We start from the raw sequence: 18,204 nt of genomic DNA, 5'->3' as shown, positions 1-18,204 counted from the left end.
AAGTGTTATTTCTGCACATTCTGTTGATAGATTTGTTTTATTTATTTCTATTTTAAATCAAGTATCTTATCACTTTCAAAATGTTGCAAGTCCTTAGACAAGAAAAACATTATTCACAGCAGGAAAGAACAGGCAAAATCTCATCCTGTGATTCAAATGACTGTTAATCTTCAATGTGTCTACAGTGAACCCCATCTGATTATTCACATATTTAACCTTGAAAAGTACTGCTTAAAAATGTCACAATGTTTACAAAATGGCATATTGTATAACACAAAAAATAACTGCGCTCAGTGCTGCACAATTAATCAAAATTAAATCAATATTTCATAATGACCTCCTGCAATTTTCAAATCACAGGAAGATGCAATTTTTGTTTAAGGCTAATTCTGAGCCAAATTCCCATTTTAAAAGAAATGTTGTGCTGCAGAGATGTCCTACCTACACACAATCATCTACAGAAGAGGAAACATCTTTGTTGGATACAGATACACACAAAAAATACATAATTATCATGTTAATGTACCTTTCAATGAAACTGAAAATTGTAAAAAAAATAAAATAAAATTTCCTGATATCGAAAATCATATTGCAATGTCACACAAAATATTTTTTTTTCCAAAAAAATTGTGCAGCACTATTTGTACTTGACCAACATACAGAATCAAAGACAGAAACTCTAGATTAGCTGTTACTATCAGTTTTTCAGTTACTCTCAGATATTCATTTGTCATGGGAAGTGTGAAGTAAATAAATAAGCTCTTTTTTTTGGCAACACAAAGGCAAAATGTGTATATGTACAATTTACAGAATGCACCAGAGCGAGTCTTATTGTTTGATATAATGGGGTTCAGTAGCCAAATGAAACTGTGTGATGACATGTTAGCATGAAATGTGGCAAATGAACCATTTTGTACCTAACAAAATTAAATTAAATTCCGAAGACATGGCATTAGAGTTCTGTGAATGTTCTCTGTCACTGTAGGTGTATTCATAACTCTGTGTGTTCCAAGTAGTTAGTGAGAAGAGAAGGGAGAGGGAGGAGAGAGAGAAGCTTTAGTCTGGATCCACCAATCACATTCCGGATTTTCAGACGGCATAACTGGCAGAGACTCCTTGGAGATACTAGAGAGAGACAGATGGATTTCCAGTCACTGATCTATTTCTAGGAGTCGCTGTGTAGAATGACACTATGATGTAGAATGGCACTATGAATGCAAAAGGAAAACACTGCAGTACCTTCAAATGTAAGTAGCAGCTGTTGTGTTTTTCCACCAGGAGGTGCTAGCTCCACAGGCCGCTGGTTGTTGCTGTCCCTAAGGTTAACATCAGCTCCATAGTCCAGCAACACTGACACCTGATCAGTGCTGTCCTGTCTGACAGCTGCATGGAGAGGACTGTCACCTCCTCTACCTATGTTAACATTGGCTCCTGAGAAAGAGACAGAAACGAATGGAAGATAGATAAAATGTGGAGTGAGAAAGAGGACAGAAAGAAGGAGAAAGTGGATGAAAGAAAGAAGGAGATGAGGAAATGAAAAAGGAGTGAGGAAGGACAAAGGCAAATGTGTGCATGTGTGTGTGTACTTGTTTTTTGTTGCCTTTTGGACACCTCTTCTTGTATAAACACTAGCCTTATCAGAACCCCTAGTCTTCATAGGACCAAAGTCAGGTCCTAATGCGGTAAAACATAATTTATGAGTTCTTTGTTAAAGTTAGAGTAAAGGTGTGAGTTGAGGTTACATTAAGGTTAGAATTAGGATTAGGGCTAAGGTTAGGGCAAAATAGCTGCTCAAACTTCTGTGTTAGTGTGTGTGTGCGTGCAGTACAGTCCAGGTCAAGAATCACCTCTGTGCAGCAGGATCTTGGAGCAGGTTGTGTGCTTGTGTTGACAGCTTATGTAAAGAGGGGAGCCCAGGTGTGACACTTCATAGTCTGGATCAGCTCCATGTGACAGCAAGGACTGTACACACTGGCTATTACCTGTCCTCACACACACACACACGCACACACACACACACACACACACACACACAATTATAATGACATGTTCATAAAAAGGTAAAGTTGTTCAAAGTAATTTGTTTAAAAAGAAGAACGACTGTAGGGGACAGCTAATACTCTTAACTTGACAGCTCATTGGGCATCCAGACCCCGGGGCACAGCTGTAACAGGATGGTTGGTGAGAGGAGCAGAAGGTACTGTTTTGTTTACTATTCTCACTCTCATAGATCCTATTCACAAATTCACGAAAAATTTTTTGGCTGCTGGCTCACTTGTTGATCGGGTAATAGACTGCAACATAGGAGTTATCGCAATAAAAGACCATCCACTCGTCAAACAACATATAAATTTACGGTCTACTAAAGTTAATGTTGGGAGGTGGAGAAAAAAAATACAAATTTATTGCAGGATTAACAGTTTGCTACAAAACTTGGACAGGATATCAGGGTATTTTTTATATTAATGGAGGAACATCTATTTTATGAAAATTTGTGTATGTTTACGTGTTCGGCTTGTGAGGAAGACTTGAAATTATTTTTTTCCAGAGGGGAGAGCTGCCACAACTTTCTCCAGAGGAAAAGGATAGTTATCCTGTTATTGCTATAACTCCTGGATGCCCCCATTTAATGGAAGCTAAAATTTGAACTGCAATTAAGGGTATGAAGATTGTGACATCATCTGGTATACATGGATTCCCAGTGGAGTACAATAAGACATATTGATCTTTTGTCCAGTCCTCAGAGGTTTTCCAAGAAGCGTTTCAATATGGCTCACTCCCAGAAAGTCTTAGCAAGACCATTATACTGTATCAGTGATATTAAAAAAGATGAAAAAGGATTCAACAGACCCAGCCAATTATAGACCCATAAGCCCAATAAATGTTGATTGCATATTACATAATACACTAGCACTTAAATTAGATCAGGTTCTACCTAAAATTATTCATAAAGACCAAGTAGGAAACATAGATTTTCAACTGGTAACATGAGAGGACAGTTTCATTTAATTTGGATGAATAGAACCAACCTTCACCCTGTTTCAGCCATATCACTTGATGCTCAGGAAGCATTTGATAGGGTGGAATCTGCTTTTTTATTTGCAACTCTTTCAAAATTCGTGTTTCGTGGTGGTTTCTACAGACGGATAAAAGTCTTAGATGCAGGTCCTAAAGCCGCAGTCTTTACTAATGGGATATCTCAGTTTTTCAGTATAACCAGGTCAACCAGACGGGTGTAGTCTCAGTCCACTACTGTTCACAATTTTCTTAGAACCACTGGCCACACAGATTAGGTGGCAGGGAGCATAAATTATTTCTTTATGCTGACAATGTTTTGGTACTGAGTCGGGATCCAGCCAGCTCTGTGTCAGTTTTACGATAAACTATTGAAGCATATTCTAAAGCAGGGGTGTCAAACTGATCCAGTACAGGGCCATGTGGCTGCAGGTTTTCATTCCATCCAAGCAAAAGCAACACCTGATCCAACAATTGAGCTGTGTGGGCACAGCTTAGTTGATTTAAGTAGAATCAGGTGTTGCTTTTGCCTGGTTGGAATGAGAACCTGCAGCCACATGGCCCTTTACTGGGTCAGTTTGACACCCCTGTTCTAAAGTGTCTGGTTATTGTATCAATTGGCACAAATCAGAAACCATGCCAGTGTCTCAAACTTGTTCACATGATCAATATCTGCTTTTAATTTCAGATGCAGTGGCGGCTGCTGGTCTTTCAAGGAGGGGAAGCTCATTTTTCCGGCCTACATCATGACAGACAGAACAAAGTCGCCAAACACAACGCTAGTACTTTCTAACAAAGACAAAGTCGCTGGGGATCGGTAAAGTCTCCAGATCAGTTCAGAACAACGGAATGAAAAACTTAGAAAATGCTCCGGCGGATGTTAATTCTTCAAGATCGCTGATTCGCACATGTAGCTGTCAATCAAAAAAGGATTCCGCCTCAGACAGTTCATCCAATCATCATGCAGAAGCCGAGCGTCTGGGCCAGCCCACTGCCCCATAGACCCCCAGAGACGCTGGGCGTCCGATAGGTGTGACAAAGCCCAGCATTTATCCAATGACCATCTAGTTTCGCTGCAGTGGAACAACCCGCTCTACGCTTCCCCATTGAAGTCAGTAGAAGCTGAGCGTCCGACAGTGTAAAGCTGCGGGTATGAGTGAGAAGAAATTTGCGCCGGTTACCTGTGATGAGTAGCTGATTCTGAGCAAAAGATGAAGGCTTTCTAGTGCATATTTAGTCAATGAAATGTACACACACCAGTACATATTTCACCACTTTTTTTTTTTGGGGGGGGGGGTGGTATTTTAGGGGAAGCTGAGCTTTCCTTGCAGTCTTAGAGCAATTGCCACTGTTCAGATGGTTATCAAAGGAGATGAAATATTTAGGTATAGAAGTAGATTCCGATAAAAGGGAAATTATGAACACAAACATTTGAAAAAGCATTAAATAAAATAAAAGCTTATTTGGATAATTGGAGTAAATTACGCATGACATTATTGGGTAAATGCAATAAAAAAAACAGTTGTGGCACCACAAATAAATTACCTAACTGGGATGATATCCACATGCATTCCAAAACAACTATTAGTAAGATATGCCAAAGTGATAAAACAATTTCTTTGGGATGGAAAAAAATATTGAATTAGTCTGGATAAATTATGTGAGTCCAAGAAGAGAGGGGGTTTATCATTGCCAAACATAAAATATTACAGTGTTGCCCTTGAGATGTCCAAGCTTACAAGACATTGGGATGAAGTTGGTGCTGATCTGGACTGGGTCCTTTTTGAGCAGGAACTCACCTCCCCCTTTAAACCTACTTAAGTTCTACCACAAACACTTAAAAATGAGAAAAAAAACAAGATGAGCAATCCAATTCTAAGGCATTCCAAAATGATTTGGAAGGAGGTACATAATTCCGGCTGCACGGTGGTGCAGTGGTTAGCACTGTGGCCTCACAGCAAGAAGGTTCCGGGTTTGAGTCCCGGCTCAGGATCTTTCTTTGTGGAGTTTGCATGTTCTCCTCATGCCTGCGTGGGTTCTCTCCAGGTACTCCGGCTTCCTCCCACCGTCCAAAGACATGTAATTGGGGACGAGGCTAATTGGATACTCTAAATTGACCGTAGGTGTGACTATGAGTGTGAATGGTTGTTCGTCTCTATATGTGTTGGCCCTGCGATGGACTGGTGACCTGTCCAGGGTGTACCCCGCCTCTCGCCAGTAGACGCTGGGATAGGCTCCAGCCCCCCCGCGACCCTTAATAGAAAGGAATAAGCGGAAGACGACGATGGATGGATGGTACATAATTCCACAGTATATTCAAAAATATGCATCCATATGGCATAACTCAAATATAAAGGTAGACAGACAGTCTAGCTATTGGGCTCAGTGACTAAGAAAAGACATCAGAATAATAGATGATTGATTTTATATATCAGATTTAAGGAAATTTTTCATTTGGAGGGCAGGGCCACTTTTGAAAGTATTTACAAATTGGACACTGTATCAAAAAGGTTGTTTCTGTTGGTCAGGACAGAAATCTGGTTGAATGTTACTTACAACTACCTAAAATGCACCATAAGGCTTCAAGATGGTATGAGATGTGTCCTTGGACAAACAATAATGGTTGTAGTCATCTCAAGATGACATGGGAGAAGGATTGTCTTGTACACTGGATGAAAATAACAAAGGAGGGGATTCTTTCTAACACTGAAGAATACATAAGAGAATCCAAAGGAGAATTTATTCAGTAAAAAATAATTGTGAGAAGATGCTGGGGAGACTAAATTGCGAAAATGACATGATAAGAGAAAAAAATATGGGATAGTTTTGGTGGACTGATGTGTTGAGTCGCCCTGCCTGCTTACCTGCCTACCTACCTTCCTCTTGTTTTATTTCATTTATTTTCAGAATTAATTTTTCTATAGCCTCAATTCTGTTTGTTTTGTCTGATGTTTGTCTGTTTCTATTTTTTGTTTGCAATAATGAAAACTTAATAAAACTTTGAATTATGAAAAAAAAAAGTGAGTACTCCCCACTTCTCACTTGTGGTGTTTCCGTAGAGGTACAGGACTTTATACTGCAGTGGCAAATGAGTCAATAATAATGTGACAGGAGGAAAAAAAGTCACAAGACATTGAAGTTCAGAGAGTTAACCAGGATCTGGTGATGCTGTAGTCTGAGATCAAAATACAACTACAGATAAGTCCTTGCTACTGAGCTGTTCAGTATTTACCTCTTTTGCAGGCTTCATGCAGAGCTGAGGGATAGTGTGTATGTAGCATTTGTGTGCATGCTCCATTCTGAAGCAACAGCTCCATACAAGCAACACTCCCAGAGGTACAGCAGTTGTACAGAGGTGTTACACCGTCAATGGTAGCAGCATTCACCTGCAAAAACAGGGTGAAGAGAGCATGACTGAACAGGCACCATATCTACCAAATAACCACACAAACATGTGCCGCACACAAGCAGGTGACATTAACAGCAAGGATAATATCTTTGAGGATAGTTTGATGGTAATACTTACATTAGCTCCAGCGTTTATCAATGCTCGGACACAGGCAACGTGCCCTGACAGGCAGGCTTCATGCAGAGGAGTCACATGATCGATGGTGACGATGTTGGCATGGTAACCCTGCAAATAAAATTGTACAGAATTAGTAGTGCAGATGTTGAAGAGGCACACTGGCCTGTTTTAATCACTCTGTTGAAGTAATTCTTTCTGATTTCACTGGCCGTTAGGTAATGGGGTGAAACCAGCTCTCTACAACTGGAAGGTTGCAGGTAAGACCTGAGATCACCTGAGCCAGCAGAGTTCTTAGGGCAAGTAGTCGACCCTGAGAGGCTGCTTCATGAAGAGGGGAACGATCTGCCCATGATCCTACGAACACAAAATATATATGATATACATCAATATAAATATGTAGAGGATTATAAAAAAATGGAGATGTTGAGTTATTCTTCGTCTACTTTTGTGACAGCACAATGCATTCGGGAGGAACACACACAAATTGAGTCGACGCTCTGCTCATTAGTCCCAGCCCACCAGTGTCTGTGACACTAAAGTGCCCCACAGTGGCGAAACATCCACACATCACCAATTTTAACAAAACATTGTATAACGCTGAGCACACACAGCTGTCCACATTTAACAGGGGGAAAAATGAATTTTGAAAATATTAATTTTAGTCATCTTGAAAAGGCCACGACTTGCCTTCTTGTTTTGATGACGTAGGCAAAGTAGATCGATATCAGTTTTAATTGTTTAATTTAAGGTAGTTCTTGGCGGCACGCAGTGACTTGAACCACTTTCCAACAAGTCAGCTCGAAGGACTATATAAGATATAACGTACATTTATTTATATAAAAGATGAATAGACAAACTCGGCATGACACAGTAATTCCTGATGTAAAAACCTATGTGGATGTTTGTGAGTGCGTGTAGTGTAGAAAAGAAAAGAAAATTAAAAGAGGAACAGAACCCTAAACTATGTCTGGGAGTGATAAAAAGGACATTTGTTTTCAGTTCGCTCGCTGCACCGAAAACAGATTAATTTAGAAGCAGCAATCCATTTGAAGTTGAGTGATGGGGAGATTATTAAGGTAACTATGTGACACCAAACTTTATATTGGAGAGCGAAAGGGGAGGGTAAATACGGCTTACTTTTCAACCGTGTCTCGGGTCTGCTGTGGGACAGATGTTCTCTGGCGCCTGTGGAACAGCGTTGGGGTTTGTCATTCTTGAAGGTCCTAGGCATGCGTGTACAGGTAATGTACATGGCGTAAGAGTCTTGGTTTCATGCATCACAGACTGAGATGACGCCTGTGTGCCTTATGTTCTGCTCTGTCCTAGTGATAGCTTCACTAGCGTCTCAGCATTAGTCAGCATTCTGGAACTTAGCCCTCCTTCACAACCAATAACAATTACGCTGATCAAACGGAATTGCATGGTAACTTAGAGAAAAGATGGTTTAGTGCAAAAAGGAAAAATCGAACAAAAAAATAGTCCTGAAATCACAAAGTTGCGGGTTTTCTGGATATTCGATGAGATCAAGATTAGTCTCCGATAAAACCTGGTTGCTTCTGTAGCCTAAAATAGCAGAGGAATAACTTGCCGTTATTTGTAATCTTTCGGTACTAACGCAACAAAAAATCTAGACAGCTAACAAGGACAAAAGCAGGCTTAACAGAAAACAAGACCAAGACTAAGTAAAGAAAGAAAAATGAGAAAGAAACAGCTACAACTAACAAAAAAGGAAGTGAGGAGAACTACATGTTACTATAACCGAGTATTATACCGGCCATATCTATCTATCCATATATATATATATATATATATAGTACACACACACATACACATATGCATGTGTGTGTGTGTGTAAATACATGTAGTCACGCATATATGTGTAGTGCAGTGACCCCTTCAGTAGCAATGATTGTAGTTATGGCATGGCATGTAGTGATTGGTTTAGGGCCTTGAAGTAAAACTCATCTGTGGTATGCATCTAACCACAATTCAACCAACAGGAGACCTTTCCACCTCTACCTCTTGAGGACAATAGTACTCCACATTCACCTCCATCTCACTGTTGCATGGAAAAAAATTCTAAATCAGTCAAATTACATGCTATTGCAGTGGTTTGAAATCATATTGAGTCCGTAGTGTACAATGTCTTCAGATATGTGATTTTGAGGTATCTGTGGTGATAAGTAAATGGAGTTTTAATACCACTTATGAAGAACTGTCTGGAAGAATCTAGTGTATGAGAAGTTTGGAAGAATGTCCTTCTGTGAACCATCACCTTAAAAGCAACTTTGATGTCTCAAGGTGCCAGTCTCTGTCTAGTGTCAAGCACTGGTGACTGTTACCCAGACACCACTCACAACAACAATCTGATCCTCCATCTAAAACAATAAAACAACCTTCTTAAAGGAGACACTCTCACCTACAAATCATGGCAGGGAGTCCAGCCACCAAAACACTCCCCAGTGCTTTTCCCGATTTTATTCTGGTTCATCAGGAGGCCGTTCTGCAATAAAAACTCCATCTGTTCTGGAAGGTAAAGATCTGCATGGGGCACTACAAATACAATATACACCACCCATTATATTTATAAGGACATTTACTGAGGCTTAATAGTTCAATTTTTAGACTTTCTAAGGACCCTCAGACACCCTGCTTCAATTCTTGTGTATCATATAAAGTGCTCTAGGGCAGTCTCAGGGGCTTTATTAATTCTACAGGGGTTTTGGGTCAACAGCGCAAAGGCTGAATGGAGAAAGGGCAGACGACCTCAGGAGGGTGGCTTGAGTAGGGGGTAGACTGACCCAGTCAGAAGGCTGTCTTCACTGGTGATGACAGAGGAGCTACTTTGACTGGGGGCGGAGGGTAGCTAGGAGGCCTGACAAGGAGGAGCAGCTTCAGAGGGCATACCTGGGGCCAGCAGCAAAGGCAAAACCTCTCTGGAGGCTCACACAAAAAATGGAACCACACTAAAGGGCGATACTGAGGCATCGTCAGAACTTGAGACAGTTGCTTGAGGTCTTGTTTTGTGGGTCTGGAGACTCAAGCAGCTACTGTGACTCTAATTGTGGGGAGGATGTAAGTTAAACACAAAAGGGGTTTGGTCAGATCCTACTGTTGGAATACCAAGGAGGAAATTGGACCCAAATGCAAAAAAATATTTAGCAGGCAGAAAAGGAGGAAAAGAAACAAGCACATAAACGAATTACTATACAGAGAATACTAAGGAAATTCCCTGGTTAGCGCAATGGACACAAGCAAAAGCAAAAACAGAGGATCTGAAACAGAAGGGTAGATTTCATGCAGTTCAGGGGACAAAGGGTTACGAAATTGCATTTTTTAATTTGGTCTGCTTTGCTTTCATACTGTCAATTTGTCAAGTTACCAAATATTACCAAATATTGTAAACAAACATCATATGGTGACAATAAAGAGGCAAGCTGAACTCCACAGACAAGTGTTTAATCATGTTGTGTGCACCACTCTCATTTTGTCCTCCACACAGCCCTTTAACTTTCCTGCAATTGTATCCTCACCTTTCCTTTCCTCGGTTGTCCTTACAAAATAGTATCAAAGTAATATAAAAGTAAGTGCAACAAAGCCTTTTAATTGCCCTTTTATTCCCATTTATGCACTTATAGTGTAAATTTTAAATGAAACTCAACTGACCCGCCACCTCCTTCCCTCTGTCCCTCACCACATCTCACAGCATCGTCACCTGCTTATCTGAGCCTATGAGATGATTGTTTTTTCACTCATTACAGCACTGTATATTTGGTCTGTTACCTTTCATACCTCAGAAGAACCACACTAGGGGCCAGAGGGAAGCCAACGGTGATCAATGTTTTGTGAAGACCAGAGTTCACTTGTTCAGTTTAAAGCAGAGTTTGGATTATCTTTCACACCAACTTAAATATACTAGACTATCCACAGAAACACACAAGGAGGTATGAAAGAGTTAAGGTTATGGTTAACTTCACTCTTGATAGTAAAAAAGTAACAAATCAGTAAATACATGGTTTGGCCCTGATAACAGAAAGCATATGGCTAGTTAACATGCTGAATTACATCATTTTGCATGTTAAACAGCCATGTGCTTTGACATTATTACAGTGATGCGACTGTTGGATCCAAAGACAAAACTGTTTTCGTGATTCAAGTTCATAAGCTGTGTTATTATGCAATGTAACAAAATGTTAACAGTAGTTCTAAGATTTGGATCTGTGCAGATCTGTATAATTAAGTTTCAGTCGGCTGAGTTTTATGATGAAGGTTACATTTCTGAATGACAAGGTCCACTTTTGCTTACATGACTGTATATTGAAGAATATAAGCTCATTCTTCAAATAATTTGTCATTGTCAAGTTTCGCAGTAAAATTATTCCATTCAATAATCATTCAATCACTCATTCAGCCACTCAGCCTAGACTTGGTAGAACATAAGGTAGTCCATAACATATTAATCAATAATTCAAAAAATTGGAGGCAGAAGAATTCCATAAAAATATCTGCTCAAACCAACCACTGAAGCAGGATCAATGCATTGCTCACTGTGTCTCTACAGTTTTTCTCTTACTCAACAGCTGAAGTAGACATTCAGTATTAGCTGCATAAAAACACAGACAGACAGACAAACACACACACACACACACACACACACACACACACACACACACACACACGCACTTCCTCTACCACATACCCATATCGCCGTCTCCCCATGGCACATCCAGCCACTGGTAGACATAAGACATTGTGAATCCAGCTAGAGTACCTCCATACCTAATGCTTGTCTTTGCAGTGAGTCTGTCGAAGCGGAAGATCACATTTCCAGCTGCACTGAGCACTGACTGCACTGGAAACTAAAAATAACATCACACTAGCCTCCTCTCTTGCTAAATAAGTCCAGCAGTACCTAAGTGCCTCTTTGCACCACACGTGGATCTATCGGAGCTAACAAGCTTACTACACCAGTATGAACCTTGCTGTTTATTCTAACAAACACTTGTCTCATTCAATCCTGACTGTTTGAGAGGCAGGAAGCCATAATTAGACGATATGTGAGTGTGCCTCCATCTCTGACCTCCTCTTGGTCGTACATGTTTTCATGTTTCCATTTTGGAAAGTTCAGAATAAACTGCACACAGACGACATGTCAGTAATTCCCTGTTTGTCTTTAACACTGTCTGTCTTAATATCATCCTTCATCTCACACAGAAGTCACTTTTACTGTATAGAAAGAATTGCAGTGCCCATCTGTTATCTAGCCTATCCATAAACATATTTTTGTGTACAGTTACAGTTAACCCACATTACTGGATGAGGAGGTTATGTTTTTTGTGGCACTAATCTGTCTGATACAGAATTTAACAGAAATTTAAATTACTATTGTTTACATGTTGTAACTTTTGCAAGAAATAATACTAAAAAAGTTATGTGATTGTTTTAACTGGTGTGGTTACATTGTCCATCTGTCATCCAGATGACACAAAAACCTGCAGGCTCAGTGTCATCCTTGTGGTGGGTGCAACATGGGCTAAGGAAGGACCTGTTCAATTTTGGGACAGATGCAGATTATGGGGTACATTCCAAACTTTTTACAATTTGGTGAAATTGCAAGACAGGGATAAGCTAATTCTGACAAACCATTGTTTACTTGGTTGAGTGTAGTTGGAAAGGGTTATAGAACTGACCTTGGATCTACCTGTGACGCCCTCCCAATCCAGAGTCTAATACAATTGGGCTGTTTCTTCTCGCAAAAGCATTAATTTAAAATTTGGAATAAATGTGCTCAATATTTTGGCAGGATCCCTTATAGGGGTACCCTGTCACTGGTTAAGAACAACTCAAAACAAGGCTGCAGCAACCACCCACCAGTTAGCAAACACTGATACTGAAATAAATAATGTTGCCGAAATCCAAACTACGGTATTTTATGTTGTAATAATGTGCTTTACATGTATATACTATAGGCAACAAAAAAAATTGTACACAATCTTTGTCTTCTGACCTGTGTTGAATGTGTCAACCCAGTCCTCCCAAGAAAACGACTACTTCACAACTACTGCTTCACTGACATCACTCGATGTTAGACTAATTAGGCTTTCAGTCACATGGCAACATGAATGCAATGGACTCACAATCCCTCCCTCTGCTAAATTGCATCAAGCTAGCATTGCTAATATACGTTGCCAGTCTTCGTTGATGGCAGCTGTTTCAAAAGGTTTAAAATGGAAGCATGGCAGCACAGACGAGCCGAGTGCACAACAACTGTTGAAAGATATTCAGCCAAGGACTCAGTTCCATTTTACACGGTAGAGGATAGGCAACCCCTATTAAATTCCTAGATTCCTATTAAATGTTAATTGGTGATCCTATTGTCTTTGGAAAAAATGGCGATCAGTCTCTTGAATTATTAAGGATCCGATCGCCAAACGGAACAAACCTACTAGGTCCACATGGAAACAACAACTTCTGAAGCTCCGACACAGATACAATTAATTTTATACCCCTCTGATGTGGATCATACCATGTCTGAGCAACTTCAACCCTACTTGACCCTATTCACACCATATGGGCATGCTAGCTGTTGGTTAAAATAAGCGACTGAACACATACCGTCTTACTTTCAGTTTCTGAATTAGAAGTTGTCAAGTATATTATGATGAATAACGAGAAGTTAATAACTTTTGCATAACTGGCTTTTTTGGGGGGTCGCATACCCTTACCTGCCATTGAATAACTAAATAAGGTCAACCAGAGCAAAGCATGGCACATCCCATCCATCCATTTTTTTACGCTTATCTTGTTCAGGGTCCCGGGGGGAGGGGGGGACTGGAACCTATCCCAACGCCTTTTGGGCGAGATGAGAGGTGGGGTTCATCCTGGACAGGTCGCCAGTCCATCGCAGGACGAACACATATAGACAGACAACCATTCACACTCACAGTCACACCTACGGTCAATTTAGAGTATCAATCAGCCTAGTCCCCATTTTCATGTCTTTGGACTGTGGGAGGAAGCCAGAGTACCCGGAGAGAACCCACGCAGGCAGGGGGAGAACATGCAGACTCCACACAGAAAGATCCTGTGCCCGAGCCGCGACTTGAACCCGGGTTGCTGTGAGGCGACAGTGTTAACCACTGCACCACCGTGCCGCCGCACATCCTTTCATTTCCAATAATCTGTTTACAGATTTTAAATAGATATGAGCAATATGGGTGGTGGAGGTGTTCTTGAAAGAAAGTAAATTGAAACTTCTAGGACTATGATATGATAACGCCGTCAATATTTTCTGTGGTTGTCATGCAACTGTACTGGAAAATAGTTTATGAAATCAAAACTATTCCCCGATGGGCAGTAAGTTCAGTGGAATCCCAGCGTGGGTCCCCAGGATAAATATAGACACAGACCTATTTCAAGGGACAACCCTCTATGTAAACAGCATCTAAAACATCATGTTTGGAAATATTACCAAAACTTTAAAATTATATAATATATCCTCACTTAACCTAACCTCAATTCAAACCTTAACTGCAAATTCAACCAGGAACTCATAAAATATGGTGCGTGGCAATGACCTGTCTTTCTTTGGTCCCAAAGTGTTCATGCCAGAAACAGTTCTCCAATAGGTGATCAAAACCAACACACACACACACACACACACACACACACACACACACACACACACACACACACACACACACACACACACACACACACACACACAAAGCTTGTGTCCACCGCAGTACAGACATACCGACCTTGGCTGGTTAGAATGCCCCAGCAGGCTCTCTTGCGCTCCGCCCCCTGTTCAGGCTCAGCACTTCTTTTCCGCGATACCTCCGCAGCACCACACGGGACCTCCGGCATGTTCCCGTGGCTGGACCTCCGATGACAGTGCAGCAGCAGCGCCAGCGTCGCTCATAGGAGAACTTGGAAAGGGCGGAGCTGGGTGACAGTCCAGGAGTAAAGCGGTTTGATTGGATGAATGGCTATGTTGTTGTTGTGTTCGACGCACATGACCATCTCACATGCACACGCACGTGTGGACGAGAGAAGCTATTTTCGTCCTTGAAGTCTCTCACCTCTGTGTATTGGTGAAGAGCCTTATAACCGAGATCTGAGTGACATTCTCTTATATCTGCTGGAAAAAGGAATGGATGCTACCATATTCGTCACAGATAACCAAATAAAAAAGATTTACTACAGATATCTCCCCTACAATCAAAATTTGTAAAAACACTGAATACCAATTTTGTACAAATCAAACAGAAAAAAAATCATGCACATTTACCAGGTAACCTTTGGAAGGAACTAAATATGTTAAATGGGTCTAAAGACTGTCACTTTTCCCTCTAAAGTAAGTTGGTTTAGTGTCCATGACACCAACACTGAAGGTGACCATCAGTACTAATTTAGTAATTTTGTAATCATTTGGGCAAAATTTTACATAAATCAGAATAAATTATAATCCATTCTTTCCTGCTTTCATCATATCAACCGAAACATAACGGACATTGCTCTTTTGGTGACATAACAGCTCGGCATGTGATTTCAACAAACTAACTTAGCATAGTTTTTCACTGTGTAGAAATAAATCGCTACTACAATAAAGCCAAAATTGGGGTATTTATTAGCCCACTAAGCTTAATAAACAAGTTACTCTGCTATTTATTGTTTGCTGCTGCTCATGAAAATGAGTGAATGTTAATAGACTAATTCCTTTAGAAATGTCTCGGCAACTGATTAACAGTTGGCATCATATAGGACATCTGAGTGCTTAGCATACTTGAAATGACATTAAAATGTGCTTTGAGCATTGTGCATGTTCATACTAACAGGCAAAAGCTGTATAGACTTTTCATATCAATGAACTTTATACGAAAGTAAATAATTGATGTGCCATCTTCGTCAAGTCCTCTGAGAAAAAAAATTATTGGCAGGCATGCCATTTTTAAAAAATATACAATAGGTCCTTTATAAACGAAAATAAATTTTTACAGCTCATTTAGGATAACATTTTCTCCCCTGTTCATGTTCACAGGAGAGAAGAGTAGTTTACAAGGTGAGTATCTGTTATTTTTCATGAAAATTTATAAAATCCCCGATAATTTCTCTTCAGTTGCTCAGTTCATCTTCCAATGAGGTTTCAAGTCCTGAAATGTTTCAGTTTCAGTTCTCATCAGCTCATATTGTTAGAGACAGTATCACACATATACTTCCAAATATTTCTTTACATTTTTCCATGGCATAGATTTTTTTTAGGTATTACTGATGTTCCAAGGAGGAGATAGAGTTTGGGGAGTGCTGGGGGGGATGTCGTCTAATCTTCGGGGCAGAAGTTGCTGAGGCAGTTAAGCAAGTCTGCGGTGGCAGAGCTCCGGGGGTGGATGAGATCCGCCCGGGGTATCTCAAGGCTCTGGATGTTGTGGATCTGTCTTGGTTGACACATCTCTGCAACATAGCGTAGACATCGGGGGCAGTGCCTTTGGAGTGGCAGACCGGGGTGGTGGTCCCCATCTTTAAGAAAGGGGACCAGAGGGTGTGTTCCAACTATCGGGGGATCACACTCCTCAGCCTCCCTGGAAAGGTCTATGCCAGGGTACTGGAGAGGAGGGTCAGGGCGATAGTCAAACCTCAGATTGAGGAGGAGCTGTGTGGTTTTTGTCCCGGCTGTGGAACTGTGGATCAGCTCGTCAACCTCCCCCCCCCGCTATGGTGCTGGAGGGGGCATGGGAGTTTACCCAACCAGTCCACATGTGTTTTGTGGATATGGAGAAGGCTTATGACCGTGTTCCCAAGGGCACCCTGTGAGGGGTACTCCAGGAGTATGGGGTGGATGGCCCCTTACAAAGGACCGTTCAGTCTTTCTACCGGAGGATTGAGAGTCTGGTCCGCATTGCAGTAAGTCGGACTTGTTCCCTGTGAGGGTTGGACTCCGCCAAGGCTGCCCTTTGTCACCAGTTCTGTTCATAATGTTTATGGACAGAATTGGTGGAGGGGGTCGAGTTTGGTGGCGGGAGGATGTTGTCTCTGCTTTTTGCGGATGATGTGGTCTTCTTAGCTCCATCAGGCCACGACCTACAGCTCTTGCTGGGACAATTTGGAAAAGAGTGGTTTGCCCACTTCAGGTCGAGGGGGGAGGTCCTGCCTCAGGTGGAGGAGTTTAAGTGTCTCGGGGTCTTCTTCATGAGTGAGGGTAGAATGGAGTGGGAGATTGACAGGCAGATTGGGGCGGAATCCGCAGTGATGCAGGTGCTAAACTAGTCCGTTGTGGTGAAGAGGGAGCTTAGCCAATAGGCGAGGCTCTTGATTTATCAGTCAATCTACGTTCCAACCCTCACTTTTGGTCATGAGCTCTGGGTAATGACCGAAAGAACAAGATCACGAATACAATACAAGTTTCCTCCACAGGGTGGCTGGGCTCTCCCTTAGAGATAGGGTGAGAAGCTCAGTCATTCGGGAGGGGCACAGAGTAGAGCCGCTGCTCCTCCATGTCGAGAGGAGTCAGTCAAGGTGGTTTGGGCATCTGGTGAGGATGCCTCCTGGACGTCTCCCTCGGGAGGTGTTCCTTGTATGCCCAACAGGGAGGAGGCCTTGAGGCCGACCCAGGACATGCTGGAGGGATTGTATCTCTCGGCTGGCCTGGGAACACCTCAGGATTCCCCCGGAAGAGCTGGTGGAAGTGGCTGGGGAGAGGACAGTGTGGGCTACCTTGCTGAGGCTGCTGCTCCCGTGACCTGGACCCACCGGATAAGTGGAGGACGATTCTCCTTCTAACATACAAAGTCCTCAACAATCAGGCTCCTTCATATTTGACAGAGCTCATAGTCCCCTATTACCCAGCTAGAACCCTTCGCTCCCAGGATGCAGGGTTACTTATGGTTCCAAGAGTTTCTAAAAGAAGAATGGGACCCAGACCCTTCAGCTATCAGGCTCCCCTCCTGTGGAACTGTCTCCCAGTTTCAGAGTTTGACACCCTCTCGACCTAACTTTAAGAGTAGACTTAAGACCTTCGTTTTTGATCAGGCTTATAGTTAGGGCTGCTTAGGCTGGCCCTTAGATATGCTGCCATAGGCTTAGACTGCCGGGGGATCTCGCATGGTGCACTGGGCTTCTCTCTCCTCCTCTCTCTCCTCTTTGTCCTTCCGTATGTGTTATACATAAATCATACTCATATGTATTACTAACTCGTCTTCTTCTCCAGAGCTTTTGGGCTCACATTCCAGATTCCGGGTGCTGCTGGAGGAGGCTACAGACCTGAAGAGGCTCAAGCTACCACCCGTAGCGCCACCTGCTCACGTTTCTGTCTGTCCATCAGTCTCTCCTCCTTTCTCTCTCCCTTTATCTCTGTCCCCCTCTTTTCTTTTGTATATCTGTCTTCCTCCATTATCTGTCTTTGTCTCTGCCCCGCTCTCCTGCTCTCTTTCCATGCAGATGGCCATCCCCATTGAGCCTGGATCTGCTCGATGTTCCTGCCAATTAAAAGGAAGGTTTCGTCACCACTGTTGCAGGATGTGCTTGCTCATGGAGAATTGTTGGGTGTGAATTCATTTAAGGAGTGTGGTACTAGACCTGCTCTACTTTTTGAGTGTCATGAGATAAATTTTGTTGGGATTTGGAGCGATACAAATAAAATTTACTTGACTTGACTTGACTTCTAC

General features: G+C 41.8%; 1 protein-coding gene across 1 annotated transcript; it reads right to left on the bottom strand.

Annotated features, from left to right (window-relative positions):
* Window positions 1-18: 18 nt before the first annotated feature.
* On the bottom strand, window positions 19-14,426 carry LOC147256960 (ankyrin repeat and SOCS box protein 5-like). Its single transcript, XM_086210675.1, has 7 exons — window positions 14,302-14,426; window positions 6,816-6,895; window positions 6,542-6,649; window positions 6,248-6,401; window positions 1,848-1,982; window positions 1,240-1,431; window positions 19-1,125 (listed from the first exon to the last, which is right to left on the bottom strand). Exons 1-7 carry the CDS (start codon window positions 14,408-14,410, stop codon window positions 992-994), a joined length of 912 nt encoding a protein of 303 aa, XP_086066801.1. The 5' UTR covers window positions 14,411-14,426; the 3' UTR covers window positions 19-991.
* Between the last annotated feature and the right edge of the window lie 3,778 nt (window positions 14,427-18,204).

This window comes from Aulostomus chinensis, chromosome 8, assembly GCF_037954235.1.
Source record: "Aulostomus chinensis isolate RoL2024-O1b breed Wild chromosome 8, RoL_Achi_v1.0, whole genome shotgun sequence".
Taxonomy (NCBI): Eukaryota; Metazoa; Chordata; class Actinopteri; order Syngnathiformes; family Aulostomidae; genus Aulostomus; species Aulostomus chinensis.
Note: the sequence above shows the minus strand (reverse complement) of the source record. Positions and strands in the feature narration are given on the sequence as shown.